The sequence below is a fragment of the Stegodyphus dumicola genome, chromosome 9 (genome assembly GCF_044657685.1).
Source record: "Stegodyphus dumicola isolate Sdum_Otavi_A_Nest chromosome 9, ASM4465768v1".
Taxonomy (NCBI): Eukaryota; Metazoa; Arthropoda; class Arachnida; order Araneae; family Eresidae; genus Stegodyphus; species Stegodyphus dumicola.
In genome coordinates, this window is record NC_140776.1 from 53,290,967 (window position 1) to 53,316,439 (window position 25,473).

A 25,473-nucleotide genomic window follows, 5' to 3' on the forward strand; every position below is an offset into this window, starting at 1 on the left:
GCATATTATTTATTTCAAACTGTTTGCAAGGTAAACTAATTTTGGGTACTCTAAGAATTGTATGAGCTACTATTGAATTTTCAGACATGCAGTGCACTGATGTTAATTGTCATCACCTTTAAGTTTTGTAGTGTGCTTACTGTTTTTTTCCTTCCCCAGTTTTTTAACATGGAGGTAGGAAGTAAGATGGAGTAGCCCTAAACAGGTTTCTCCCATACCCTGCTCTGAAGCACCGGCGATCCCTACGTGGTGACCAAAACGTTTGGTCATTTACCATTAAGTTCAATGGGTTTTGACTGGATCGGATGTAAATATTTTGTAATTGCGTCGTAAGTAAACATATAAATGTATATACTTTCTTTTTCTACAACACTTCAGAGTCCTAAGTATATGAAAACAACATATTTTTAAACAACATTTCATTCTGAACGGAATTAAATGCTATACTTTTCGCAGAACAGTTTCCTCAGAATGGTTTAATTTGAATGAAATATTTTCACACGTTTTCGTTAATTAAATTAGAAAAAAAATTTAAGGTAATTCGATTTTATTCAGTTAAGGTACAAAAATTAAGATCAAAGTTTATTGTATTATTAATATTAAAATTATTCATTATTTCTTTTCTATTTATAGAGCTTCTTCCTAAAATACCTTCTTAAATATGACATGATTTTTTGGCTTCTGAGGCATCTTTTAAATCGAAAAATATAAGTCAATTTATAATTAATGCTCTATTCAGTTCATTTTAAATTAGAGAATTATTAGAAATTAGCGAAATATTTTAAATAGTAGTACTTAACTTTCTCCGAACATTTCTGAAAGGGAATAAAATAAGGATTTTTAAAAGTATTATTTAAAACTTGTAACTGAGTTATTACTCATATAAAATGTAAGGGAAATAATTTTTTTAATTATACTTATCAGATTTTTTTTACCATTAAATTCAGCAATACATATTCCAAAACTCTTTATTACTTTCTTAAGTGCGCATCTCATAGCATTTGCTTTATAATGCCTTTTAACAGATTGCTTTCCAATATGAACAATTCTTGCTTAAATAGTTTTATAACGTCTTTGTGAACAGGATTTCAATTTATGTTTACAATTCAATATTAAGGTTATTATATATTTAGATAACATTTATAATCATTATAAATTAGATACATTTAATAATTAGATTTCTTCACAGTTGTGCATAAATGAATAAATTCTTCATTTCAAATACATTTATAAATAATTTCATGAATATTTATGTATTTTGTTAAAGGCAGATACATGCTTTTTGCAAGCACATGCATAAATACCCATACATATTTCATATTTTTCATTTCCGGCATGTGCAAATCTTTAATTTCTCTGTATTCACTATATTTTATTTTTAATTAACTCAAATAAGTAAAACGTGTAAGCCCAAAGGGATTATTTTTCAGATATATAAAATTAAAATGATGAGTTTAAAATGAGCAACAGTAAAGCCTCTCCTCTAAAAAATTTTAAAAGGTACATGTTACAATAATATATGGGTGTGAAAAAAAATTATTTTATTTAAAACATTTTGACGTTTGAAACATAAAATAAAAGTAGCAAATACTCTATCAAGGGTATCGAAAGACGTATACAATTTTAAAGGTACCGTAAGGTATTTTTCATTCTTTAAGCATAACATTTTTGTTAAAATTTATATTTTGTAGTTAAACAGCTTAGAATTTTATAAAACAAATTCATAATCAAAATCGCTGTTGTTAGTTATCGAAAAATAACCAAGATGTGATTTTTGCATAAATATACAAATTGCTATTATCCATCACGCTATGAATGTTTCTTTCATGTGAAAGTGTCCCTTTTTCGATTTGTACGGAACTGTCGTGTGTCGAAATACTATCAGAAGACTGTCAAGCGAGCTTCTGAATGTAAACAAAGAGCTCCACATCTGGTGACCGAAGCTTTACTGTGGTATTTTCCTCGGACTCATACATCGTTCCTCCCCAGACACCACGGTTATGAACTCAAATCTGTTTCTTTTGAATTTTTCACCAAGAAATCGAAATCACAGAAATTCGAAATTCGAAAATGATTATGCCGGGATAGCGTCATAACTCGGGGACCCGATTAGCGAAAACTCGTCGAGTTTGCCCGAGCCGAAGCTTCGATGCAGTGCTTCACTTCTAGTGCCGGTTGGCCACTCCTTCCTTTCAAAAGATGACACAATTGCAGATAATGCTATTTCTGTTTATAAGGATTGCATATTTTTCACAGTTTTTTTGTTTTAGTGTTATTTAAATTTTAAAGAGTTATTTAAAGACCTGGGGAATGCTCAGAACACTTTCTGATATAAATTAATGATGATTTCTTTTTCTTTTTTCTTTCTCTCTTTTTTTTTTTTTTCTTTATGCTATTTTGGTTTAGAAAAAGAGTTTCAAAGAAATGCTGTGCGTCTTAGAGGAGAGGAAACTTACAGCGGTAAATATGCTTACGGTTAATTTCCGGTTATACCTTTAATATATAATTAATATAAAGTTAATATATATTAAAGATTTACTATATAATACATCATTTTTATTAAAACTTGAAAAGAAATATTAATACATAGAAGACCAGATATCCGCAATGCCAGAGGCTGCACAGATTTTAGGATTTTGCAGATTTCAGGACAGAAAAGATCAATCATGATATTTAGACTAAATGCGCAAAATAAATAAGAGCATTAAGAACATATACAAACATTAAGTATATATAAAGAAAGTAAGGAACATTAATAAAGCATAAAATATTTAATTTTTTTAATATGTTTCAAATATTTTTCTGATAAATGTTTGTTTTGAAACTTTAAGATGCTACAAAGTTAAGTTTTTCTTTCCCCCCCTGTAAATAATATATGCTCATAATCTCTTGCTCTGTGACACAGCTCTGTTGTTCTAAAAAGTTTAGGTATTTTTCATCACGTTTCAAACCTTCATTAAAAGATATTTTCTCACTATGAAATTCCCTATTCGTATTGTATCGTAATCGGCTTTTCAAAACAGAGGCAATAATTTCATTATCAGTTTCCTGATATGCCAGTGTTGGCTTATCTGTACGCATCATCCATTCAAAGATATCTTCTCGCAAAACCTCATTTATTCTTTCTTCCGAATACAGAAGTAATTCTCTGGCTTCAACCTTTGCTGCATTGACCCTAAAACCCGAAAATTAACTGTCATCGCTCTCAGTTTCAACAGACAGTAAAGATAGCTATACATTACGCCAACTAATGTTGCATGGGAAACAGAATTCCATGATTCTGCTAACAAATAGACGCAGTCTTTGATGCTGAAATTTTTTTATAATCACAAAGTTAAATAGAATGGTCTCTTTTAAAGATTTTTTTTTTTCAGAAACTCCGATTTGTAGGTGACATTTAATACTGTGCATTATGCCTTGTCCATCAGTAATGCAGTATTTGAGGGCAAAAAAATGGGCCACAACATTATTCCATTTCCAAATTATCTTAAAAGATTTAAGCTAGGAGATTCAGAATACTGTCAGTGTGATAAGATATTATGATGGTATACTTTTTGCGAGTTTTAGCTGGAATCGCATTCAGCTATTACTGGCACCTCAAATAACCCCAGTTAGGGGAGACACACATACAGTACATCATAGGAGAACCTGAGTTAGGAACTGCAGGATAAGTACGAGGAGATGGCCCAGAGTCATAGCTAGGGTTTTCAGCGCCCAAGGTTTCGCGCCCCCTACTACTTGCCAAGGATGGAAAACATTGAATTCTAAAATGTCGTAACATCAGTTTGGAGCCCCTTGGATTCTGCGCCCGGGCACAGATGCTCTCCCCTTGCCCCCCTCTAGCTACGCCCCTGAGATGGCCCAGGCCAGTGTGAGGTGAAGTTGCATTTAACTAATAAATAAGTGCGTGGTTGTGTAGTTAAAAAGAGTAGCGCAAAAGGTAGCTAATTAGGAGAGAGAGAAAGGAAATTCTGATTCGGGGGGATCAGTGTGGGTGCCAACCACCAAAGTGCTGACCCTGGAATGCTGATTCAGTTTGGAGGGAGAGTTATGAAAAATGTTTTGAATATTATGGCGGATTTCTAAAATAATGAGTGGCATAAGGTCTTATATTTATGCCTATTTCTAGAAGTTCATACCTAAAATTCTCTGAGTAGTTAACGTTTTCATTGGGTACTGTTTTATTGTTAAGTTACTATTTAAGTTTGTTTATGAAGGTGGCTAGACTTTGAATTTTGAAGTCCCTGTGAAAATGTTCATTACGAACGAACCAATGCGCTCATGTGATTTTACGCTAATTGTTCTGGAAGGCTTGGAGTTTCTTTCTGTAAGCGTTGGAGGCTGTACTTCAGGCGGGGGAGGCGTAAAGATAGGTCTTAGAATGAGGTGTAAATAAGTTTTTCACGTATTAAATCAAGTGGAAATGAGGCGTTAATAAGTGAGTTAAGTTTCCTGGAACCTCTGATGACCTTCACAAGAGCCACGGATATATGCTTATTCCTTGTGAGCGAGCCGTTGAAACGGTCTCCTAAGTAAGTGGCCTGATTTACTTTGGGGATTTTTTTCATTAAGTAGGGTAATATCGATGTCGACATTTTTTCTTTTTTGACGCCCTATGAGAAAAAGTTTCGATTTGGAAGCGTTTATTGAAGTCCTCCTTTCCTCGATCTCGTGTGTGAGTGTCTGGATCCTTGTGATGGCATGTGTAAGATTAAGAGAGCTGGAAAGAATGGCGGTGTCATCCGCGCAACAGGCAGTGATACAGTTTGCATTGTCAAACATGGGAAAATCTTTTACATATATTAAATAGAGAATTGGTCCTACAATATTACCCTGTAGTACGCCACTTTTAATTAAGGTGTTTTCAGAGAGGTGATCTCCATGTCTTTCACAGAAGAAATGATTATTAAAAAAAGGAATTCAGGATCTTAACCATTTTCGTAGAGAGATCCAGGGAAGCAAACTTGTAAGTGAGGTCATTTTGCAAGACGTGGTCATACGTTCTTGCCACATCTAGCTTAAGAAAAACAGTTTTTGGTGCTAATGTATAGCAGCGCTCGCAAATTCCACAATCCTAACTAGCTTCATAGTAGTGGATAACCCCTTCCGAAAACCAAATTATGATTGGTTTGGGAGGGTGTTCAGGGCAGGCTGCAACATTTTAAGGATTATCCTCTCAAGAATTTTCCCCAAGGTTGGGAGCCGGTTGATAGCGAGGAATCCACCTATTTTTGTGTTATCTTTTCCCGGCTTGGGGATGGGGATTATAACTGCTTGCTTCCACTCCGTTGGGTAATAGCTCAAGACATACGTTATAGATGCTACAGAGTTTGTTTATACTTTTATTGGGGAGCTGCTTAACCATTGTATTAGAGATTTTATCTTTGCCTGGGGTTTTCCTGTTGTAAATTTAGAAAAGATAAAATAATTTCAGGTGGGGAGGTGAAGACAGGGAGGTTAGTATCACTGGGTTGAATCTGTCAGTTATCAATAAAAGTGTTGACATGGTTAATAAAATTTGTGTCCGTGAGACTGTCATTAGGTGTGAATTGCTTAGCGAAGTGTTTGGCAAAAGCGTCTGCTTTTTCCTTGTTATTATAAATGTACTCAAGTCTGAAGTCTGAAGTGGTCTGAGTCGGTCTGAAGTGGTTTGTTTCTAATTCTATTTGCTTTGAGGGTGCGAAGGGATTTTCGGAATCTTGTTCAATAAGTTTTTCTATTTTGTCATTCCAAGGTTTGATACGGTGTTCTTCAGTCATGCCTTCGGTGTGGTTGTTGAGATTGTTAATTTCCGATTTGATGGCTGGGTCACGTGAGTAGCTATACACTGGTGTGCAAAAATTAAGGACGAGACGGTTTTTTCAATATAACTTTGTACAAAAGCTTTCCAAATCAACACATTTAATACCGTAAGATCCCCAATACGTAAGGACATGAGTAATGTAAGCAACACTTACTAAAAGAGAAATCAGAGGGATAAAAAGAAGCTTTATTGAAAAAGTAGCATGGAGCGCAATGCGACTGAAGGCCGAAACATCCCTGTGATGGGTGTCCAGCAAGAAACATCCGGTCTTTAATAGGGGATATGATCTCCCCTGACTGCTAGGCAGGTTTCACAGCGTCTGCCCATGCTGAGAATGAGGGTGTCAATGAGTTGTTGAGGCATTGCTGCCCATTCGTCTTGCAGCGCCAATCGAAGCTCCGGAATCGTTACTGGTGGTAAGGTACGAGCTGCCAAGCGTCTGCCTAGAAAATCCCATACATGCTCGATGGGATTGAGATCCGGAGATCGTGCCGGCCAATCCATACATTCAATATCCTCACTCTCTAAGAGCTGTTCGGCAGCTACTGTGCGATGACATGGTGCATTGTCGTCCATGAAAAGGAACTGCGGACCCATAGCGCCTCTAAAAAGACGCAAGATGGAAGAAGAATCTCGTTACAATAACGGGTCCCGTTGACTGAACCTGCGTCGATGATGTGAAGGTCTGTACGACTACCAAGCATGATGCCTTCCCAAACGAGAACACCGCCACCTCCACACCTGTCCCTTTCAATGATGTTCGAGGGATGATTGCTGCTTCCCCGCTCTCTCCAGATGCGTATGCGATGAGAATCGCCACTCAGACTGAATCTGCTCTCATCTGTAAAGAGTACTCGTTCCCATTCATTGTCTCTCCAATTCCGGTGTTCCCGGCACCACAGAGAACGCCTTCTCCGATGGACAGGCGTTAGAGGTACACACCGTACAGGGCGTCATGCAAACAGACCACCACCATGCCGTCTTCTGGCCACGGTAAATCGCAATATCGGTCGTCCAGTCGCCTGTGTCGTGTGTCTAGCGATTTCTCCCGCTGTCTGACGCCTGTTTCTTCTGGCCTGTAAGGCAATATACCGGTCATCTGCGGGTGTGGTTCCTCGTGGACGACCACTACTAAACCCCCGGATAGCTGTTCCTGTAATTTGAAATTGTCTCCAAAGTCGTGAAACGATGCTGTGAGCAATTCTGTACTCTGCAGCCACACTTGTCACACTGCGGCCTTCCTCCAACTTCCCAATGATTCGACCTCGGGTAAAAGCATCCAGATGTCGTCTAACAGATTGATTATTCGCCATTTCTCGCTGAGGCAGCAACTCGATGTGATTTTAACTGCTATACGGCAATCTCTTTGCCAGAAATACTGATCTTACACCGACAACATGCTTTACACTACTCAGACACTCCCCCATTACGTCTACCTGCATATTTGCGCATGTGCTACCGTACATCACCTTACTTAATCCCCTGATTGGTCTTTCTGTCCGCTCTGCCTCTTCGTTCAGCTGATATGCTAATTTTTCGACTTCGTCCATAATTTTTGCACACCAGTGTAGATTTCGCGCAGCCTGTTACGTGATTGGATGACGGTTTTAATGTTATGCGGGAGCTTGAAATGATGTGTTTTGCTGGTGAATTCAGTGGTATTTTAAGGGAATTTTCTATGCACTTGTTGACATTTAAAATTTCTTAATTGATATCATTGATTGTTTTAAGGGGCCCAATGACAGAGGGCTGTTGGCTGATGTGATTGTTGAAGTTCCGTTCCATTCCGTGACTTTGTACGTGTTATTTATTTCAAATTTAATAATTCCAACGTGCGCGATTAGTGGGACATGATCGGAGGAGAGATCATTGATGTCTTCGATGCTAATCGGGATATTTTCTGAAGTAAGAAGGAGATCTAACATGCCGAGGTGGTGTCTTAGATTTGTGGGACGGAATGTGTAGTCTCCAGGGGGGTAAATATAGAATGAGTTGCTGTATAGAATATTGAAAATAATTTCTCCCTTTCTTATTAGACCGACGGTATCCCCAGCTAACATATTTAGCGTTGAGATCACCGCCAACAGTGGTTGGAAAGGGGCTGCTGAGCAAGTTTATGATCATGCTGTCTAATGTCAGGGGTATTATATAACGCACATAGTACCGTATTTTCATAGTTTAGAATACCGTATTTTCATAGTTTGGACAATATCGCTGACTGCTTCGAAGCCCTGGGTATTCGTAAAAACATGACTCCAGACTTTTTTATATATATAAATGCTCCGCCACCTCTCTGTCTTACTCTGTCGCAACGATAGTTTGCATTGCTTAAGTGAGGGTGCTGGGGTCGCATGTGTATCTCTGATGAGTGCGATGTCTATGTTGTATTTAAATAGGAAATCCTGGAATTCCCCGATTTTTGAGTTCTGCGCATTCCAGTTTAAGATAGTCACAGGGGTTATTTTGGTAAGAGACCTATGATCCATAGTTGTTTACATTCTCGAGCCTTACTGTATTTGACACTGTGGCATTGTTAGTTGATTGATGTAGTAGGGTGTTTACGTCAGCAAGATTTTTCATTACTTTTTGGGCGTCAGTAACCGCTTTTCGTATTTCCTCCGCAATAATGTTAGTTTTTGCAGCCTGGGCGTACGATTCGTTGATGATAACTCTCTCTTTAAATTTATGGTGTTTGGTTTCTGTTTAGGATACCTCGCACCCTTTCCAATTATTAGTGTGTTTCACAAGGAAATTAAAGCACTTGCTTTCGGATTATTTAGGTTCCGGGCAGTCGTGGCTTTCGTAATCTCCGGCGCATTTGCAAAGCGAGGCGGGTGGTCACACGCCGCCTGCTCATGTTGAAATCTCTGGCAACTGAAACATTGAGTCGGCCCTCTCCAACCACGATACCTTTCAAATTTTATGTGTATATACATAAGGAATTTCACCTGATAAGTTTATGGAGGTCTTGGATAGGGTAACCAAGAATAGAAGCATCATAACCCTATCGGATCCTCTGCCCTTCGTAAGCTGTTCCATTTGAATAGCGTCAAAGTCTTTTCGTCTGAGTTTTTCTTGTATGGAAACCGGGTCAGCATCTATGAGAATGTTGCGTATCACCACCTTAAGATTTTTCTCCTCAGGGAAAAGGAAGGAGTGATATGACAACTAGTGAGTACCAAATAGCCTCATCATCTTTTTGAAGGTGTCAGAATTCTTGGTGTGAATTTTGAACTTTCCGTCGCCCTTCTTTTTTGAAGTCTGTAAGTCCATTTTTTTTCAAACCATTTCAGTAAAGACTTTCCCCAACTGTATTTGCAGTTTCTGATACAGATTGGCGACATCTTAGCCGGCCTATCTGGGAGTGTGAATTGCCCTTTGTGTGGGGGTATTACTAGCATCTGCAGCTTGAGCATCGGTGATTGCCCGTCCGGATACGTGAGCTCAACTGCACTACCGATTGTCCGCACCAGGTTATTCGTCTGCGATTAGTTGGGTACACCGGCTTTTTCAGTTGGGTCAATAGATGGCTCCACTTAAGCGTGGCTGCTGGCTTCTACCTCGTGGGAGATTTTAGGGATAACTACATCAAGTGTTGGGACGTTGTTAGGCCTTTTAGCGTTTCTCGTCTTCTGCTTACGTTGCAGCGTCATAGAACCACTAAATTTAGTACTGTGAGTGAAGGTATCAAATTCAGGGGTGCTGTCATCATCCGGCAAGTCCGTGAATCCCTTGAATCTATTCTGTATCTCAGTGATTATGATGTCAGGGCTAGCCGGCCTCTTAACGCTTGTACTGGACGTTTTCCATTCGATATCCTGCTCCTGGTCTGAAATGGTCTCGGTAGAGTTTCTAAACGGTTCAAACGCTAGTTTCCTGTTCATCGATGAGTAGAGGGGTGGTAAAAAGTCCGATTATTTTCCTCAGGGATGTGCAGTCAAACAAGTCGTCTCCAGTAATCTCCGAGTGTTGGGTAGCAACTTCCAAATTTCGAAATCGTGTAAGAATAAATTTGACAATGGACATAATGTCACAGTCAAATAATCCAAAATCAAATTAGATGAACTAGTAAAAACAGAGATCAGTAAAAATGCATTAAGGTCTTTTTACTACGCTTTGGTTCGTGAGAGTGGGTGTGAAACCTTTTATGTGCAAGCAAAAACTGATCAAGTTCAGGCTGGCAGTCTGAGGGCCGTGAGCAGTAGAGCATATACGTAAGGCGTTTCAGAAGCAAGTCCTGTGGTAAGGTGGGTAACCCCGATCATTTTGTATTCAACTGCTGCTTAATAGCCAATAATCATCTTCAGTCTCTGATAGAACAGTTTTGGCCACAAGGGATAGGTTAAATCATTTGATGTGGCAAAATTAAAAGGAAACTAGTAAATGAAATTATCAACTATTGTGCGGTACATTACATTATGCCTCAGTAGATACAAAGGCTACTGAATGACTTATAATTTATGCATGATGATAATCATGCACTTATGTATCATCGATCTATGTATCATGGTCATATCATGGAATTATGTCTCATCATTATTCTGGACCCACGTGTCAAAGTTAGAATCATGAATTTATGTAACATGAACTTTTATACAATACAATTACGTATGTATGATGAAAAATATTTCATATATGAAATACACAATGTAACTGTAAATGTATATATTTCTGAAATTGTAATAAATGCTATCAGGATTGCTAACCCTTCTCTTGGAGGGGTATAGGTAGTTTCCGATGGTATTTTCTACCAGGATGACTAAAGACTGAAAATCATTTCCAGGGAAAGTCAGGTGAGTGATCATCCTTGGTGGTGTCACAGCCTAAACGTTGCCCTTGAAACGAAGTTTATATATATATGTAAGATAAAAAATATGTGAATCAAAATTATAATTTAAACTAACGGTAAAACATTAATTGTCCCTCTCTATTCTAAAAATCGCAATAAATTCTCTGGATTGCGTCATTTCTAGATCATTCTATGGCCTGCGCAGCTCGGATGACTTAATTATTGGGAACTGAAACCATTATAAACCAAAACTTTTCTCTTCGCGTGCTTCCATCTTTTAAAACTACGCATTTCAGCTTCTGTCTGTGCTATGCTTGGACGCAATTTCGCCACGCTGCTTCCCATTGCAATACTATCAATAATGTAAATGTTCTTGAACAGGCACGATTAGGGTGCCAAGTGGTCTGTGGCTACATAATGTCAAATGGAAATAAAAATGGAATTAAAATCGCCTCGACTGCCCAGTTTTATTTACGAAGTCAACATATTAGCTTACGATGCAATCAGAATACTTCTTCTTCAATATAGCATAACTACGCATCAACAGTGTTCCGTCTTTTACCTTTCCTTGCTCTATTATGACATATATATCTGTGTAAAGTTGGTATTTTGCAGAATTTTAGATTTTATATTGGTATTTCTCTCTCTTATTATATTACACCTTGTTTCTTACACCTTCAAAAAAGTATATTTTCGGGTCTAAATTTCCCAAACAGATACCTTCTTAGCAACCAAATAAAAGTGTGTTAAGGGTGCTTTCAACTGTATGCAGTTAGTACTTATCAGATCACGTTTATATTATCTTGTTTCTTACAAACCTTAGGATGCTTGCAAAGGGGTATATGCAAAGGGGCTGAATTTAGACACGAAATAATATATATTTTTTTGAAGAAATTTGATTTTAATGAAGAGTGTGAGCATCTATTTTAATCAGTTTTATTTCAGTATAATTTGTCTAAAACAAGAATGCTTGTTTCAAAATTAAAAGCATTTAAAAATCCAGCTCATATACTAATTATAAGTATCTAACATGACCTTTTTTAATGGTTCAACTTCAACTTTCTTAATTGTGTTTAAACTTGTTGATCTGGTTACTAAATGAAATTTAAATTTTTAGAACTTGAGCATGTTACTGCATTGTTTGCATTAATCAATGTCTTTTGTATTATTTTAAATACTGTACTTAAAAGAAGAAGAAAAAAAAAGGAACTTGGATTTCATAGAAATGCAAATAAATGCTACCTGGATTGCTAACCCTTCTCTTGGAGGGGTATAGGTAAGCGAAAAAATAATTTAAGCTTAATAAATTGATAAGTTATTATTTCAGTCATTAAAAATTACCTTTATTATGAAATTCGCTTTCTTGAATATTCTTTTCTAGGTTGTATTCACACTGCTTGCACATGCACTTGTATCTGGGCACATAGCTTCTAGATATTTTAAATCAAAAGATCCACTTAACCTTTTAAAAAAGAAAATAATAACACAGGAAAATGCTGTTATTTCAAAAAATATCTTAAACTATTACTTAAAATGATCAGCACTATTTTTATTATTGCTATTATTGCAAGAATTGACAACTACAAAGAAAACTTAAGTGGTAATATTTTGTAGCAAATGCTTTAAAACCGGAATTACAATAGATTTAATTTCAGCTTTTAAATTGTCATTTTACTATTCATATATAAATTTATGGCATTTTTATTATTATTTACAAATAACCAGAATTTTAACATCTGTGAAAACTTAGGAAAAATATTAGAAAAGAGCATTCATAATTCCATGAGATATACGAATTTATTAGCAAATTTTAGCAAAAAATGCGTCTGCTATTCATAAAATCAAAAATCACTTTGTGAAGGAATTGTAGCATTCCCCCCATGCGTGCGTGCTTGATGCAAGTGGTTAACATGTCTCGCTAGCAAACCTGCAGATTTGTAGTTTGAATTCTGGCAAATTTACTAGAAGTCTGTACACTGGCCCTTGAACAAAACTGTAATGGATAATAACTCCTCGCCATCTAGATATAATCGACTAGATTTCGTGCCCCTTCGCAATCAGCCTTTAAGTGAGGGGAATGTAAATGAATTATTGCTTTCCTCTGTTTGTGTTCTAGTGGTGTAAAGAGTTAGTACATTCAACTGTTACTTTGGAGTCTGCTACTTTAGAATAGGCTTGTCAAGGCCATTTTTTTTCTGTTCAGGCTTGCATCGTAACCGTGTTAACGATTGCTGTTGACGGTAGTCGATGCCACGATTGCTGTAGACGGCAGTCGAATGCTCTAATCTACTAATTCTCTCTATGAGATGATGACGACATACGTTACGAAGGGAAAGGAGGCTCGTTACGACCTTGAAATGACTATCTTAAAGTAACAAACAATAACAACTAGAAGACTTGTGTGTTAATTACCGCGATAGCACACCTGATTTTTCAGATTTACGTTTCGGGAAAAAATCTAGTTCTTTCTATGGTTTAGCCTCTTTTCGTATAAAATACAGAAACAGTAAATTTTTGCTTTTTAAAAATACTGAATTTACGAAAGAAGTAGGAGTTGGGCATATATATATATTTTTCATTTACGGATTTATTACAATATCCATAAATAAATACTAAAAATATTAGTAAACTTTATAGGAGAGTATAATGAAGAGAGTTTATACGGAATTAACAAGATTTCGACCGTAAATTTAAGCAAAAGGAATAAATGTAAATACATTAGGCTTAGTTCCAAGGTTTTCAGTGTCATCATAGAATACTTAAGCATTTATCAGCAAGCCGAAAGCATTTATCATTCGTGTCGCTTAGCCGTCTCATTACCGAGAATGTTGCCTGATTTAAAATCTGATTATCATTAAATTTTACTGCTTTTAAAACCATAAAATGAATAACTGATTATCCCCCTTTTCTTCTGATAATAAAGTATTGCATTGTGGTTGTAGAATGATTTTGGCCTCTTTCGTCCTTTTTTCTTCGATTATCAACCATTTAGTTGCATAATTTTCATTTCCTTACCTGTATATATTCCATTATACCAATTTTGGGGACAGGGATTTAGCAAGGTTGAATGGGGTTAGTCACTAGCGCAAAAACTAGTTCAGTGGCCCTTACATTTTTAAAATGTGAAAATGCTGATGATTAAAAAAATTACGTTTGGAAAAATAAATATACATTTCGTTAAGAAAAAAGAGTATAATGAGAAACTGGAACCCCCTAAGCGAAAAAATAATTTAAGCTTAATTTAACTTGGAGAAAAAAAAAAGGAACGGTGATCGCAAAATATATTTTAATCGTTACATAGGAAGTAACTAAAAAGTCAAAACTAACTGGTTTGAATGCACGTTAAAAAGCCAACTATAGAAACTATTTTAATTAAATGATGGCATTTTTGAAAAGATTCAGTGTGCACTTATATCTCAACCACTTGCTTCATTTTAAATAATATTAAAAATTTATATTTGCAACAGAAAGCATTGACTATAGATATCGTAAACAACAAAAGAACCGAAACTTTTTAAATAATTTTAAGCACGACAAAGTTCGAAAAGAATATTAACATTATTAAATAAAAAATAAAACTTCTTTTCTTAGCTTTTTTTCCCCTTGGAAAAGATACCAGAGTTTCCTATTTGGTTTGATAACTCTATTTCACGGTTAAGTTACGGTATTTGCATCAGAGAATTAAAACTGTTCTTTGATCCTAATAAAATATTACTTCAAACTAAACTTTTTAAAATTAAATCACGTGTTAAATGAAACGGTAAATTTTCAAATAATGTCATATAGATTATTTGGTTTGGTTTATTTGATTACGGTAAAGCAAGGTAGGGAGGACCGAGAGGGAAGAGGACCACCTCAGCCCGCTAATCAGGGGGGAGGGCTCTGAAGAACCTTAAATTTTTAAGTACATGTACCTGTATGTAGGAATGTAAATAAAGCTACACACATGAACTGAAAATGTTAAAGTTCGTTGTGGGAATGGATTTTCAGTATGTTTCAGTTGCTTATTGCTAGAGAAGCATTTCAAAGTTCAAGGTGATAAGAAGCTATCTTCGATCAACAATGAGCCAAGTAGGACTTAACGGTTTGGTAGTCTTTTCCATTTAAAATGCAGTGGCTAAAAAACACAAGTTTTGATAAAACTATAAAAAAGTCAAAACTCGCAAGAAAAGCAGTTTTAGCTTTTTCTCTTTTCTTTCTCGATAGCTGTAGGTCTGCCACTGGGGCTGTCTGCCTATAGATAATTTAAACTAACCTAAATACAAGTCACAGATACAGATCTCCTTTTTTAACTCCGACTACACTCCCTTGAATTAATTATATTTTAACAAATCAAACAAAGCCTGCTAAAATACACATTCTTACTTTGTATCTAAATCATAATTACATAATAATTCGTTACCTCCTTGAGGACAATGTACATTATTTTTGGTTTATCAAATTTTTCAGTTAGTGGTTATTTAAAGTAAATATGTAAGCTAAAAATATGAAAGCAAACTGCTAACTTTAAACTTTCAATAGCCCCTTAACTCTTCATTTTAATTCGGGTATTTACCCTTTCTATTCTAAAAATAGCAATTGCTTATTATGTAATTGCTATTTTTAGAATACTTTTCTAGATTAATCCGTTTCATATGACTTTCATATATCACTACATAACGTTCTGATGAAAATAATAATTCAGCCAATGTTAGAACTTTATTAATTAGTCAACCAAAATGTATCGAAGGCGAAACTAAATCACTCTGAATTAAAATTTTTTCCTGAGCACATCACACTTCGCTACTGCTTCTCGGCCTAACTAGATTGCTGTTGCGCTGCTCTCTTCTTACCGCAATGGTATCAGAAATGTAAGTGTTTTGGAACGGGTGCGATTAACGTACCAATTTATTTGTGGCGGCAAATGACAATTCATATAAATAGAGATAGATATGAAACTGGCCACGACTGCTTCTTATTAAATCTGCCTCGGCTGTTAAGTTTGTTCTTCTTCACGGAACTTCTATGCAAGCTTCAATATCTATCTATGCAATCAACATTTCGTCATTTTTACCTATATATATATATGTCAGATAAAAAAATATGAAAGCAAACTTCTAATTTCAGTTGGCTATAACTCTTATTTTTCATTTAATTTGGGGACTCCCCCCTCTATCTTAAAAATAACGCTACAATTATAAACTGCGTTATTCAAATTAATCATGCGATCCTACGTGACGCTTAATGCAGATACCTTTTGCCCAATTACTAAATAATTGTAAACCAAAACTTTATTGACTCAAACTGAAACTTTTGACTCCCTTCCTCTGAATTGCTGCGATACTTTCGCTTACGCCTTCCTCCTAACAAGACGCTTTGCGGCTGCCTCCTTTGTTCACTGAATATGTGCCGAGCTGTAACAAAAATGTAGGACGCATAAGACGCCCGTCCTTATGTGAACCAAGTATTGCGAATCCAGAGAGAATATGAAATGCACATATAGTTCAAACATCGTAAAGTTGATGTTAATTGGTAGTAATTTTTCCATCGTTTTTAGAAATTAATAAATTAACAATTTTTTAGAGAAGGCCCGGCTAATTGAAAGTTTACTTTAAGTTGAACCTATGCACGTAGTACATTAAATGACATATGTAAATATATCTTAAAATTAGAGTAATAAGTTTGATCATGATAATTTCTTGAGCTAGTTGTACTGAAAAAGTCATGATCATACTTTTTGCAAAGTTCTCGAAGATCCGTTTCTGAAAGACTGAAGTATTCTTCTATTTGCTTCACAGCAATATCCTCCCATTTTCTTTTATTTTTTTGAAATATGCTTTCTCTTATTTCTGGAACCTATTTGTATGATAAAAGATTATTTTAATTTCTTCATAATGATACTTATTAGTGTAATTTTTGCACAAATAAATTTTGAGTTAATTACCTGTTCAATCACAATACTAGTCTTTGGCAAAGGAGCATCGAATAAACTAAGGTGTTCCAGGAAACGTAACAATTCGTTTAGGATTGGCATTTGATCTATATAATGCTCATTTATTCTTGATCGCAGCTGTTGAATAAATTGAAAATATTACATTTTATTTTATTTTTAAACATCAACAATTTTATTAAATTATTTATTTATAATTTGAATACGTGTCATCTTACTCTAAAAAAAGAATGATTAGCAATAAAATAATTATATCTGAGAAATAGTTGGTAAAGTAAAATATTCTTTTTCATTATTATGCTGCGTAAAAAAGAAAATTATAGACAGAAGAAGGAATTAGGATATTTCTAGCACTTTTTGAGAATTGGCTTCTTTAACAGTACTATACTATCGAATTTTGAAAGTGACAATTCTTATGTCATTGCTTTACTTATTTCTATATACTATGTAACACTTTAAAATACATTATATAGCGTAAACACGGAAGTAAGAAGATCAGATTATATGAATAATTTTTTTATATCTGAGGAAAATATCTTAATAAATATTTTCAAGTCTTCTTGCACTTCAGGAATTCTTAATTTTACTTATTATATAATACAAAAAGCGCAGGACCTCTGTTGAAGGAAATGATTTCTTTCTAACAGAGATTTATTTTTTGATTCCTAAAATCATACCTATAGCTTCAATTTATTTCTTCCGTGTTTTACAACTGTTAAAAATAGTCCATTAAGAAAACAGTATAAAGTATTTCAATAAATTACAAAAGATACCTTTAGGAATTGTTCTTTTCTGAAGTCACTGATATCATACTTTCTTTGGCAATCTTGTCCTAATAGCAGTTGCATTAAGCATATCCAGACCTTTAAAGAATTTAGAAAATTAATCGCAACAGAGTAGGTATGGAATATGATTTCCATTTAAATTATAAGAGTTATATTTAACGAACATACTGAAGATACGAGCAAAATAGTGTTTTACAGAAATGTGTAACACATGATAGAAAACTATACAGGGTCCTAATTGTGTAAAATTAACCCAGAGTTCTTCAGACCTAATTAGACTGATAAGCGAATTGTCACCCCGTTTGAAATATTATGACAAAGTCTTCGAAGGTTTAAATGACCTTTTTATTAACTATTTAAACGAATAGAAAGCACACCTCGTGCGTATAAAGAAAGTCCGCTCCTTGCGATATTTAAAACAATATAAGTTGAAATTTCGAATTCAAAGTATGGTAGTCGGAAACTGCATAAATTGATCTACTTAAACTACCTTAAAATTTTTAATGACGCGTTTCAACATCGACCAGCGAAATGGCTAAAGCGAAACTGTTCACTGGCAGAGCTATGCGATAGAATGTAAACTGCTGGCGACGCTGCAAAGCCTATATTCAAAACTCCTGACTTAAATACAGTACAATCTAATTCGAATCCTTGATGTATGAGGAATACGGAAAGAAAAAGTTATAGTAAGGATTTTAAATCCTAATAATTAATTAACATAAAATATTCCATGTTTTCTTTCCTAGATATTAGCGTGATATTCCTCCTTCAGATCTGTAGAATATGGCAGTAAAAATATAATTTATTTCAACTTTTTACGAGTTTTGCATCGTTACTTTAACAATGTAAACACAGATTTTATCATTCAGTTATCCTATTATAAATTACATAATTTCCGATCAGAAATGATCTTTTAAATAACTTCCGCGCATTGTTGAAACATGCTAAAACAGTACGATTTTGCTAACGCTTCAATTGTGGAATTTAGAACTTATTAACAATCTAGAGCCTCATTCGAGTTTCATCACCATTACATATACTATAATAATACTTTTACCTATACATGCATAAACAGTTTAATTCGTATGTATTGGTTCTCTGTCTAATTTTTAAAGGTTATTTTTCTTTTGAATTTGCTGCTTAAAAACAAAGAAATTAGATCTTGTTATCCATGGAAATTTTCAGAAACTGCATAACAAAATTTGTCTGAAAGAAATGTATTTATATTGAAACATATTCATCTGTTAATGAAAACCATAGATATGCCCCCTTCTTTTATCTCTTTCAGAACCCTTGAGTTAGGAAATGCGTTGTATTATTTTGCTATAAATTTAATGGACTACTTAACATCATCTTTCACCAGTCGCTTTTTAACAGTGTTGTCGATAGAAATGAAAAATTCTATGTTTAAAGTCGTTAGTATTCTCAGTTTTAAAATAATACCCAGGTAGAAAAAGATCTTTAATAGATCGGAAAAAAGTTATTCATCCCTGAACGTAAGAGGAAATTGCAGTTTGTTATTTCTTCATATCATTGCAATTATATGATCTAATGTTTAAACAAAGACATTTGGTACCTGTCCTTCCGCCTTGCTTATTTTCATGAATTTTTCAGGCTTAAGAGCAATCCATTTGCCATCATCATATTTTTCTTTTTTTGCCTTTCCTCTTATCCAGGGTGGCTCATAAATTAGACTACTAAACAGCAAAGGGATGTCATGAACTGTTAGCAAGCGGTGCAGAATGCTGAGAGGTATTCTATTAAAAAAAATACATCAGGAAAAAATGTAAAACTAATTCAAGGAACTTTTTATCGATTTAGTTGTATATATTAACTAAACTATTATATATATATATTAGCTATTATATATTATATATATATACTTGCACAGAAGAGGAAAGTAAAAATAAGCTAATGCTTTAAGGCACATTTGATACTGCAGTTCCAGAGTAAAGAAGTTACACCAAGTATAAACAAGAATACAATATTAAAGCAGTAGAAGTTAACGCGAAGAAACCTACTGTAATAATTCTAACAATATATACTTCAAAAACAAAAATGGATTAAGTAAAGACTAAAAAAAATTTTTACAATCAGAAATTTTATATAATATACGCAAACAAAAACATTTTAAAGACAAAGAAATTATATACAAAGAATAGCAAAAAATGGTAAATTAGCACAATTCGAGATTTCTTACGGACTTATCAGGGAAAAAGCGTAATAGTTAAGCCTCAATGGCTTCGCTTCTTTTCCCGACGCGCCTGCAATTGAAATTAAAATTATACATAAAGAACAAAATAGATTACGAGAAAAAAAATTTTGGTTAGAAAATTATTTAAAACTTGCAACTGATGCACGAAAAACCTATACTAGGTAGCCTTGGTTGGCAAATGTACACTGCTCAAAAAAAAAAAAAAAAAAAAAAAAAAAGTTCTATATCTCCCGTTCTACCGGGCCGATTCACGAAATTCAAATTGCGTTCTTTATGTCTCGAAAGCGCGACTTAGGATATACAGTAAACTCTCGCTACAACAATAACTCCCTCTACTACAATGATGTTTTGTGGTCACGGTGATTTTGCATATAAACTAATGTTAATCTCCCCTCAATATTGCTATATTCTCTAGAACAATAAACCTCTGTAAAACGATTTTTTTCAATCTAAATTTCAGTATTATTTTCTCCCTTTATAATAATATTTTGATTTTCAAACTTTTTTTTTTTTATTTATTTTTTTTTTTTTTTATTTTTTTTTCTTTTCTTCTGTTTTCTTTTGTTATTTTTTCCGTCTATTAAGACTCATTGTGGATATTCAACTTATCCCTGAATAAATAGCTATTGTTCAGATTTCAAAACAGATGAAGACTACCCTTTTGGGAATTGGAGTGGGTGAGGGGGTGAAGTGTAAATGTATGCCTAGTCTCATTTCCCAGTAAGCTTTGGAATTCTGATAAGGTTTAAGGACATCTAAACCTGTCTGGTCACCTTGTCACAGAACAAGTGCCCTTTGTTAGAGGAACAGGAGGAGATGGAGGCGGGGTGTTGTTAAGTGACGTACTGAAAAGTGAGTTCAAAGGTTGTTTTATAGTCTTTAACGATTTTGAGTTCTACGCGAAACATTTGGTTTAAAATTTTCTTTCTTTCACGCGATATTGTTCCCTAAGATGGCAGGGCGAAAGCAACTATCTTTTCGAGATAAACTGAACGTTATCAATGATATTGATGAGGGAATGAAGCAGATTGATGCGGCTAAGAAACATGGATTATCGCAATCTACAGTTGCAACGTTCCTAAAGAAGAGAAAGCAAATCGAAGATGCTGTAACTTCAAATGAAATTAACCCAGAGCGAAAACGACTGAAAGTTGCGACAAATGAAAACATTGATGCTGCTGTTTTAAAATGGTTTCAAGAGATGAGAGCAACAAATGTCCCAATAAATGGACCTTTATTATGTGCAAAAGCACGGAAATTTGCAGCAATGCTAGGGAACGAAACTTTCAAAGCTAGCAATGGTTGGTTAATGCGTTTTCGAGATCGTCATGGAATAACTTTCCAAGAAGTTCACGGAGAGAAAAAGTCAGCCCCGATAAACGACGCAAATGAATGGCGGCAAAACAAGATGAAAACAATCTTAGAAAAGTATGCTCCAGAAGACATTTATAATGCAGATGAAGCTGGGCTGTTTTCCCAACTCCTACCCGATCGAATATTGGCATTCAAGGGTGAAAAGTGTTATGGAGGGAAGAAATCAAAGCAGAGACTGACTGTTCTTCTGTGTACAAATAGCACAGGAACGCATAGAATACAACCTCTCGTCATTGGTAAATCATTGAAGCCAAGGTGCTTTAAGAACGTGAAAAGTCTTCCCGTGGAGTATAAAGCAAATAAGAAGGCTTGGATGACGTCTAAATTTTTTTCCGAATGGTTACAGAAGTTAGACAATGAAATGAAGAAGAGAAAGAAAAAAATCGTTTTGTTGATAGATAACTGCAGTGCTCACACGTCATTTCCAAAGCTACAAAATATCGAAATCGCTTTTTTCCCTGCCAATTGCACTTCAATTTTACAGCCTCTTGATATGGGCATAATTAAGTGCTTCAAAGGATATTACAGAAAACGGTTGGTGGACTCCATACTTGTAAAATTTGAAAATAAAGTAGAAGATCCTTTCAAAGTTGTAAATGTCAAGGAAGCGTGTGACAATATTGCTGGAAGTTGGTGGGAAGTAACAGAAAAAACCCTTCGGAATTGCTGGGAAAAGGCCGGTCTTTGTCTTATGGAAGATAAGAAATCTGATAATGATGAAAATTCCATAGACAATGATCTCTCAGATGATCAAGAATGTGTTTTGCACATCAAAAAATCCGTATCCCAACTTGAGAAAACAAGCGGTAAAAAGTTTGGAATTAGTATAGAAGACTATTTAACAGCAGATGATGATCTTATGGTTTTCGCAGGAGTTACTGATGAAGATATTCTCTCTGAAATTACTGATGAGATAGGAAACAATGATGAAGATGATGATGATATTGATGATGATGATAATACAGGTCCATCGCAGTCCTTATTGTCATCCCAGGAAGCTCTTCAATCTGTGAATTCTCTATGGACATTTTTTTCAAGCCTTCCGTCGACAAATGAAGAACATTTTCGTGCACTAGACTCAATGCATACAGTATTGGTGAACTTAACAGTTAAAAAAATCAATAAACAAACAAAAATATTGGATTAGTCTCAATAAAAAGTGTTTTCAGGTATGTGAATATTTCTGTGCTTATTTTCTGAATTTATCTTATTTATTTATTTTTTTAGTATTTAAACCACTATTATTAGTATTTTACAAATTAATTTCTTCTAAATATAGACTTAAAAGTAGTATGTTATGTACCTTAAACTAATAATAATAATAATAAAAAAACTCTTATTAAATGCTCAAAATATGTGGGCCCTCGATATAACAATATGCCTCTCTACAACAATATATTTATTTGGTCCCTAAAATATTGTTGTAAGGAGGTTTCACTGTATTTTAGATTTATATATAGCACTATTCTAACATAGGTATTTTGACACAAAATCGGACTTTTTCTGAAATAACATACTGATTTTTTTACATATTTCGATTCTATGACCCAAATTATGCCCAAATATTAAACTTTGTAAAATTTGGTGCGAAATTTACGGAGAAATTCATAGGCGCTTTTTATTCAGTTTGCGCCAAAATTAGTTCACTTGGCGAACTTCTTAATGTGTGGCAACCTATTTTCATTTCCATTTTTACATAGTGCGTGAGAGGAAAAAAAGACTCAATCGTTCCTTCTTTCAAATAATGTTCTTTATATTATATTTTTAATTATAATTGTTATCAATTTTAAGCAATTTTTTTCTTTTTCGAATTTTATTCTAATTGTTTACGCTGCATAGTTTCTTTCGAATAACTGTTTTAAAAATTTCTATTTACCCATTCGGGTGTACTCCAACTGCGCTAATGAAAATCCCCCCCGGGTCGAGCTATAGTCCAACTGCGCCAATCAAAATTTCTTCCCCCCTGCTGCCTACAGGGTTACAATTTAACTTTACGAAGCCAATTGTAGCCAAGAGGAAAATAAAAATAAATAAATAGAATTACATATCACAAGAACAAGTAAAAAATATCTAACAAGCAGGCTAATTACTTGAATAACAGTAATAAATGCGAGAGCTAACAAAGAAAATAAAAGGTATTGGTAAACATACATATTAGCATTACAAACATCTTTCATTTATGATAATAATATCATAAATTAAATAATTATAAAGCATACAAATTATATTGGTACTTTTCCGTTTTGCCGGCGCAAGCGATAAAATCGCCAATAATGGTACAACCGATGCCAAACGGAATATTCTCGCTGGTAACCTTTTAAGCCTCATTTTCAAAACAAGTCGGAGCTTTTTCTTATCAGATTGATTGTTTCTTTCAATACTGGCATATAATTACATAGAATTTTTATCAGATAGTTCAGTTTTATGTCTAAGGCCATTTTCGGTAATTAAGTCAATCAGGATGCAATCACAGCGCTTAACCCGAAGCCGAAAATATAGAAAAGGTAAAGTCAAGTGTTAAATTCATCAATTCTAACGAGAATGCATTAGCAAAGTAAAGCACTGCAGTTTTACATAATTTCTGAGTAAGCTATTCGTACGAATTGAAATATTTCTTGCATTTAAACTTGTGTTCCAAATTAAGATTTAACTTGAAATTAATGTAGATAATTACTGAGAGCATTAGATTTTTGTAGAGTAGTTTACGTGAGATGAGATCGCTTGGTGTCACGTGATATAAACCGGCGAATCAGGATGTTGAACCATGAAAGCATAGTAAATTCTTAAATTAATGTCTTTTTACAAATTTATTGTCTTTATTTATTGGCTTTTTATAAAATTTTAAGCGATATTAAAATGTTTATGCCTTCGAAAAAGGAATTCTTAGAACTAACATTTTTTTAATATTTTTTATGTGTATACTGTATGTTGTCGCCAATAAAGTCTGCTTGGCGAGATTTGCGCCGGCGAAACGGAAAAGTACCATTATATTTTTAATAAATTACATCAATAATAGTCACGAGATCTGAACTAGACTGGAAAATTTAATAGAGTGCAAAACATTATTCCATATCAAAGTGTGTTAAAGTGTGCTAGAAATATTTTTCGTTAATTAAAGCAATCATGTAAATGTTTGCAGAAATTAATAGTTAAATTTAAGAAAAAAGCTTAGCATGAAAGCTATTGTAACAACATTACTATGCGTTTGGATCACTGACGTATAAATTGTAAATAAATTTAAATTATTATGCTAAGAAGTTTTTCTAAAATTTATCTAGAAGAAAAGAATTAGATAAACAGTACTGCAAATTAATATAATCAATAAGGCCTCTCAATAAATAAAAGCTTATTTTTTTAACCAAAAACTAAAAATTAGGATGCAAAAGTTTGAGTAATATACTTGGAAATATCTGAACATATAATTAGTTAGAAACATACAATTAAATTAATAACAAGCGAATTAACAGTAACATTAAGCTTAATTTCATTCAATCTAAAACAAGCAATCGATCAGGAGCTCCGCATAACTGAAGTTTTAATGCTATTTTACGTAGATTTGCGTATAAAATAAAAGTTGCACTTGTGAAACAAGTGAATAATGTACTGATAGTCAACAGGAATTAAAATACAGTGGTTAAAAATATAACTACTTGTCAGAAGGTATGCAAAGTTGCTATGGTTAGAGAAATTGAATGATTATAGAAAACTCATAAAGTTAAGCGCTACAGTGTGAAAAGAAAATTCTGGAATAAACATGTTAAGAAAATTAGATGGAGAAATAATCCTTAATTTATTGATATCCATATAAATTCTATGCTTTCGGAAAAATGTTACATATAATTTGCACCGAGGTATCAATCACCGAAACTGGGTTAATTTCTTTCCTTATTTTTTCTTATTAGAGGGATTTGTAAAAAGATATGCTAAGATTGAAAATTTTTGTAATATTTTTAAAGAATAAATTAAAAAAGTATTTTTACTTCATGAACTGAAAATTTACGCTACATTTTTATACAGTAAATAAGTACAAAAAAAGAAAGAGCTGGGGGATCACTGGGATTAGAAACTCGGGTCGAACTACCAATGTTTAGTGACTTTTCACAAGACCTTTTGAAATTAGCCTGAACAATATATTAAAGAAAATAGAAGATATAGCACACGTAATAACAAAAGTGGGCTGAATTAGAGATTTATATGTTTGGTGAATGCGTTAATCTTACCTGTATGCCATTATGAAATATTAGGAATGTAGCATAAAAGCATGAGTGAAGAAGGCAATGGCAATCTAAATCATTGTACTATAAGTGTATATCATTATCAGTATTTGCTATTAATTTCAATACTGCTGAAAAAATTATAAATGAATTATATTATAAATCACATGAACTCGTTGCATTTTAAATTACAACAGTTAGAAATATTATTAGCGTGATTTAGCGACCATCTTTGTTAACAAATAATTTCAAGCAATTAATTTTACAAATAATTCAGCCTGAGACTAGATTGGAAAATAAGCTACATGCTGAAGATTAAGCTTTGCCAAGGTGTTAGAAACATCTTCTGTTAACTAGAGTTGTG

At 34.1% G+C, this 25,473-nt stretch overlaps 1 protein-coding gene across 2 annotated transcripts in view; it reads right to left on the reverse strand.

Annotated features, from left to right (window-relative positions):
- Nucleotides 1–25,473, reverse strand: part of LOC118202300 (zinc finger MYND domain-containing protein 10-like) — a 62,139-nt gene that overhangs the window by 2,117 nt on the left and 34,549 nt on the right. Inside the window, exons 6-10 of one of the 2 annotated variants that reach the window (XM_085823438.1) lie at nt 18,883–19,063; nt 17,295–17,384; nt 16,516–16,641; nt 16,306–16,427; nt 11,934–12,022 (exon numbers count right to left, since the gene is read on the reverse strand). In XM_085823438.1, coding sequence (XP_085679564.1) covers nt 11,934–12,022; nt 16,306–16,427; nt 16,516–16,641; nt 17,295–17,384; nt 18,883–19,063 — 608 coding nt within the window. Of the gene's footprint in view, nt 1–11,933; nt 12,055–16,305; nt 16,428–16,515; nt 16,642–17,294; nt 17,385–18,882; nt 19,064–25,473 lie in introns of both variants that reach the window. The other variant, XM_085823439.1, reaches the window with a different exon arrangement.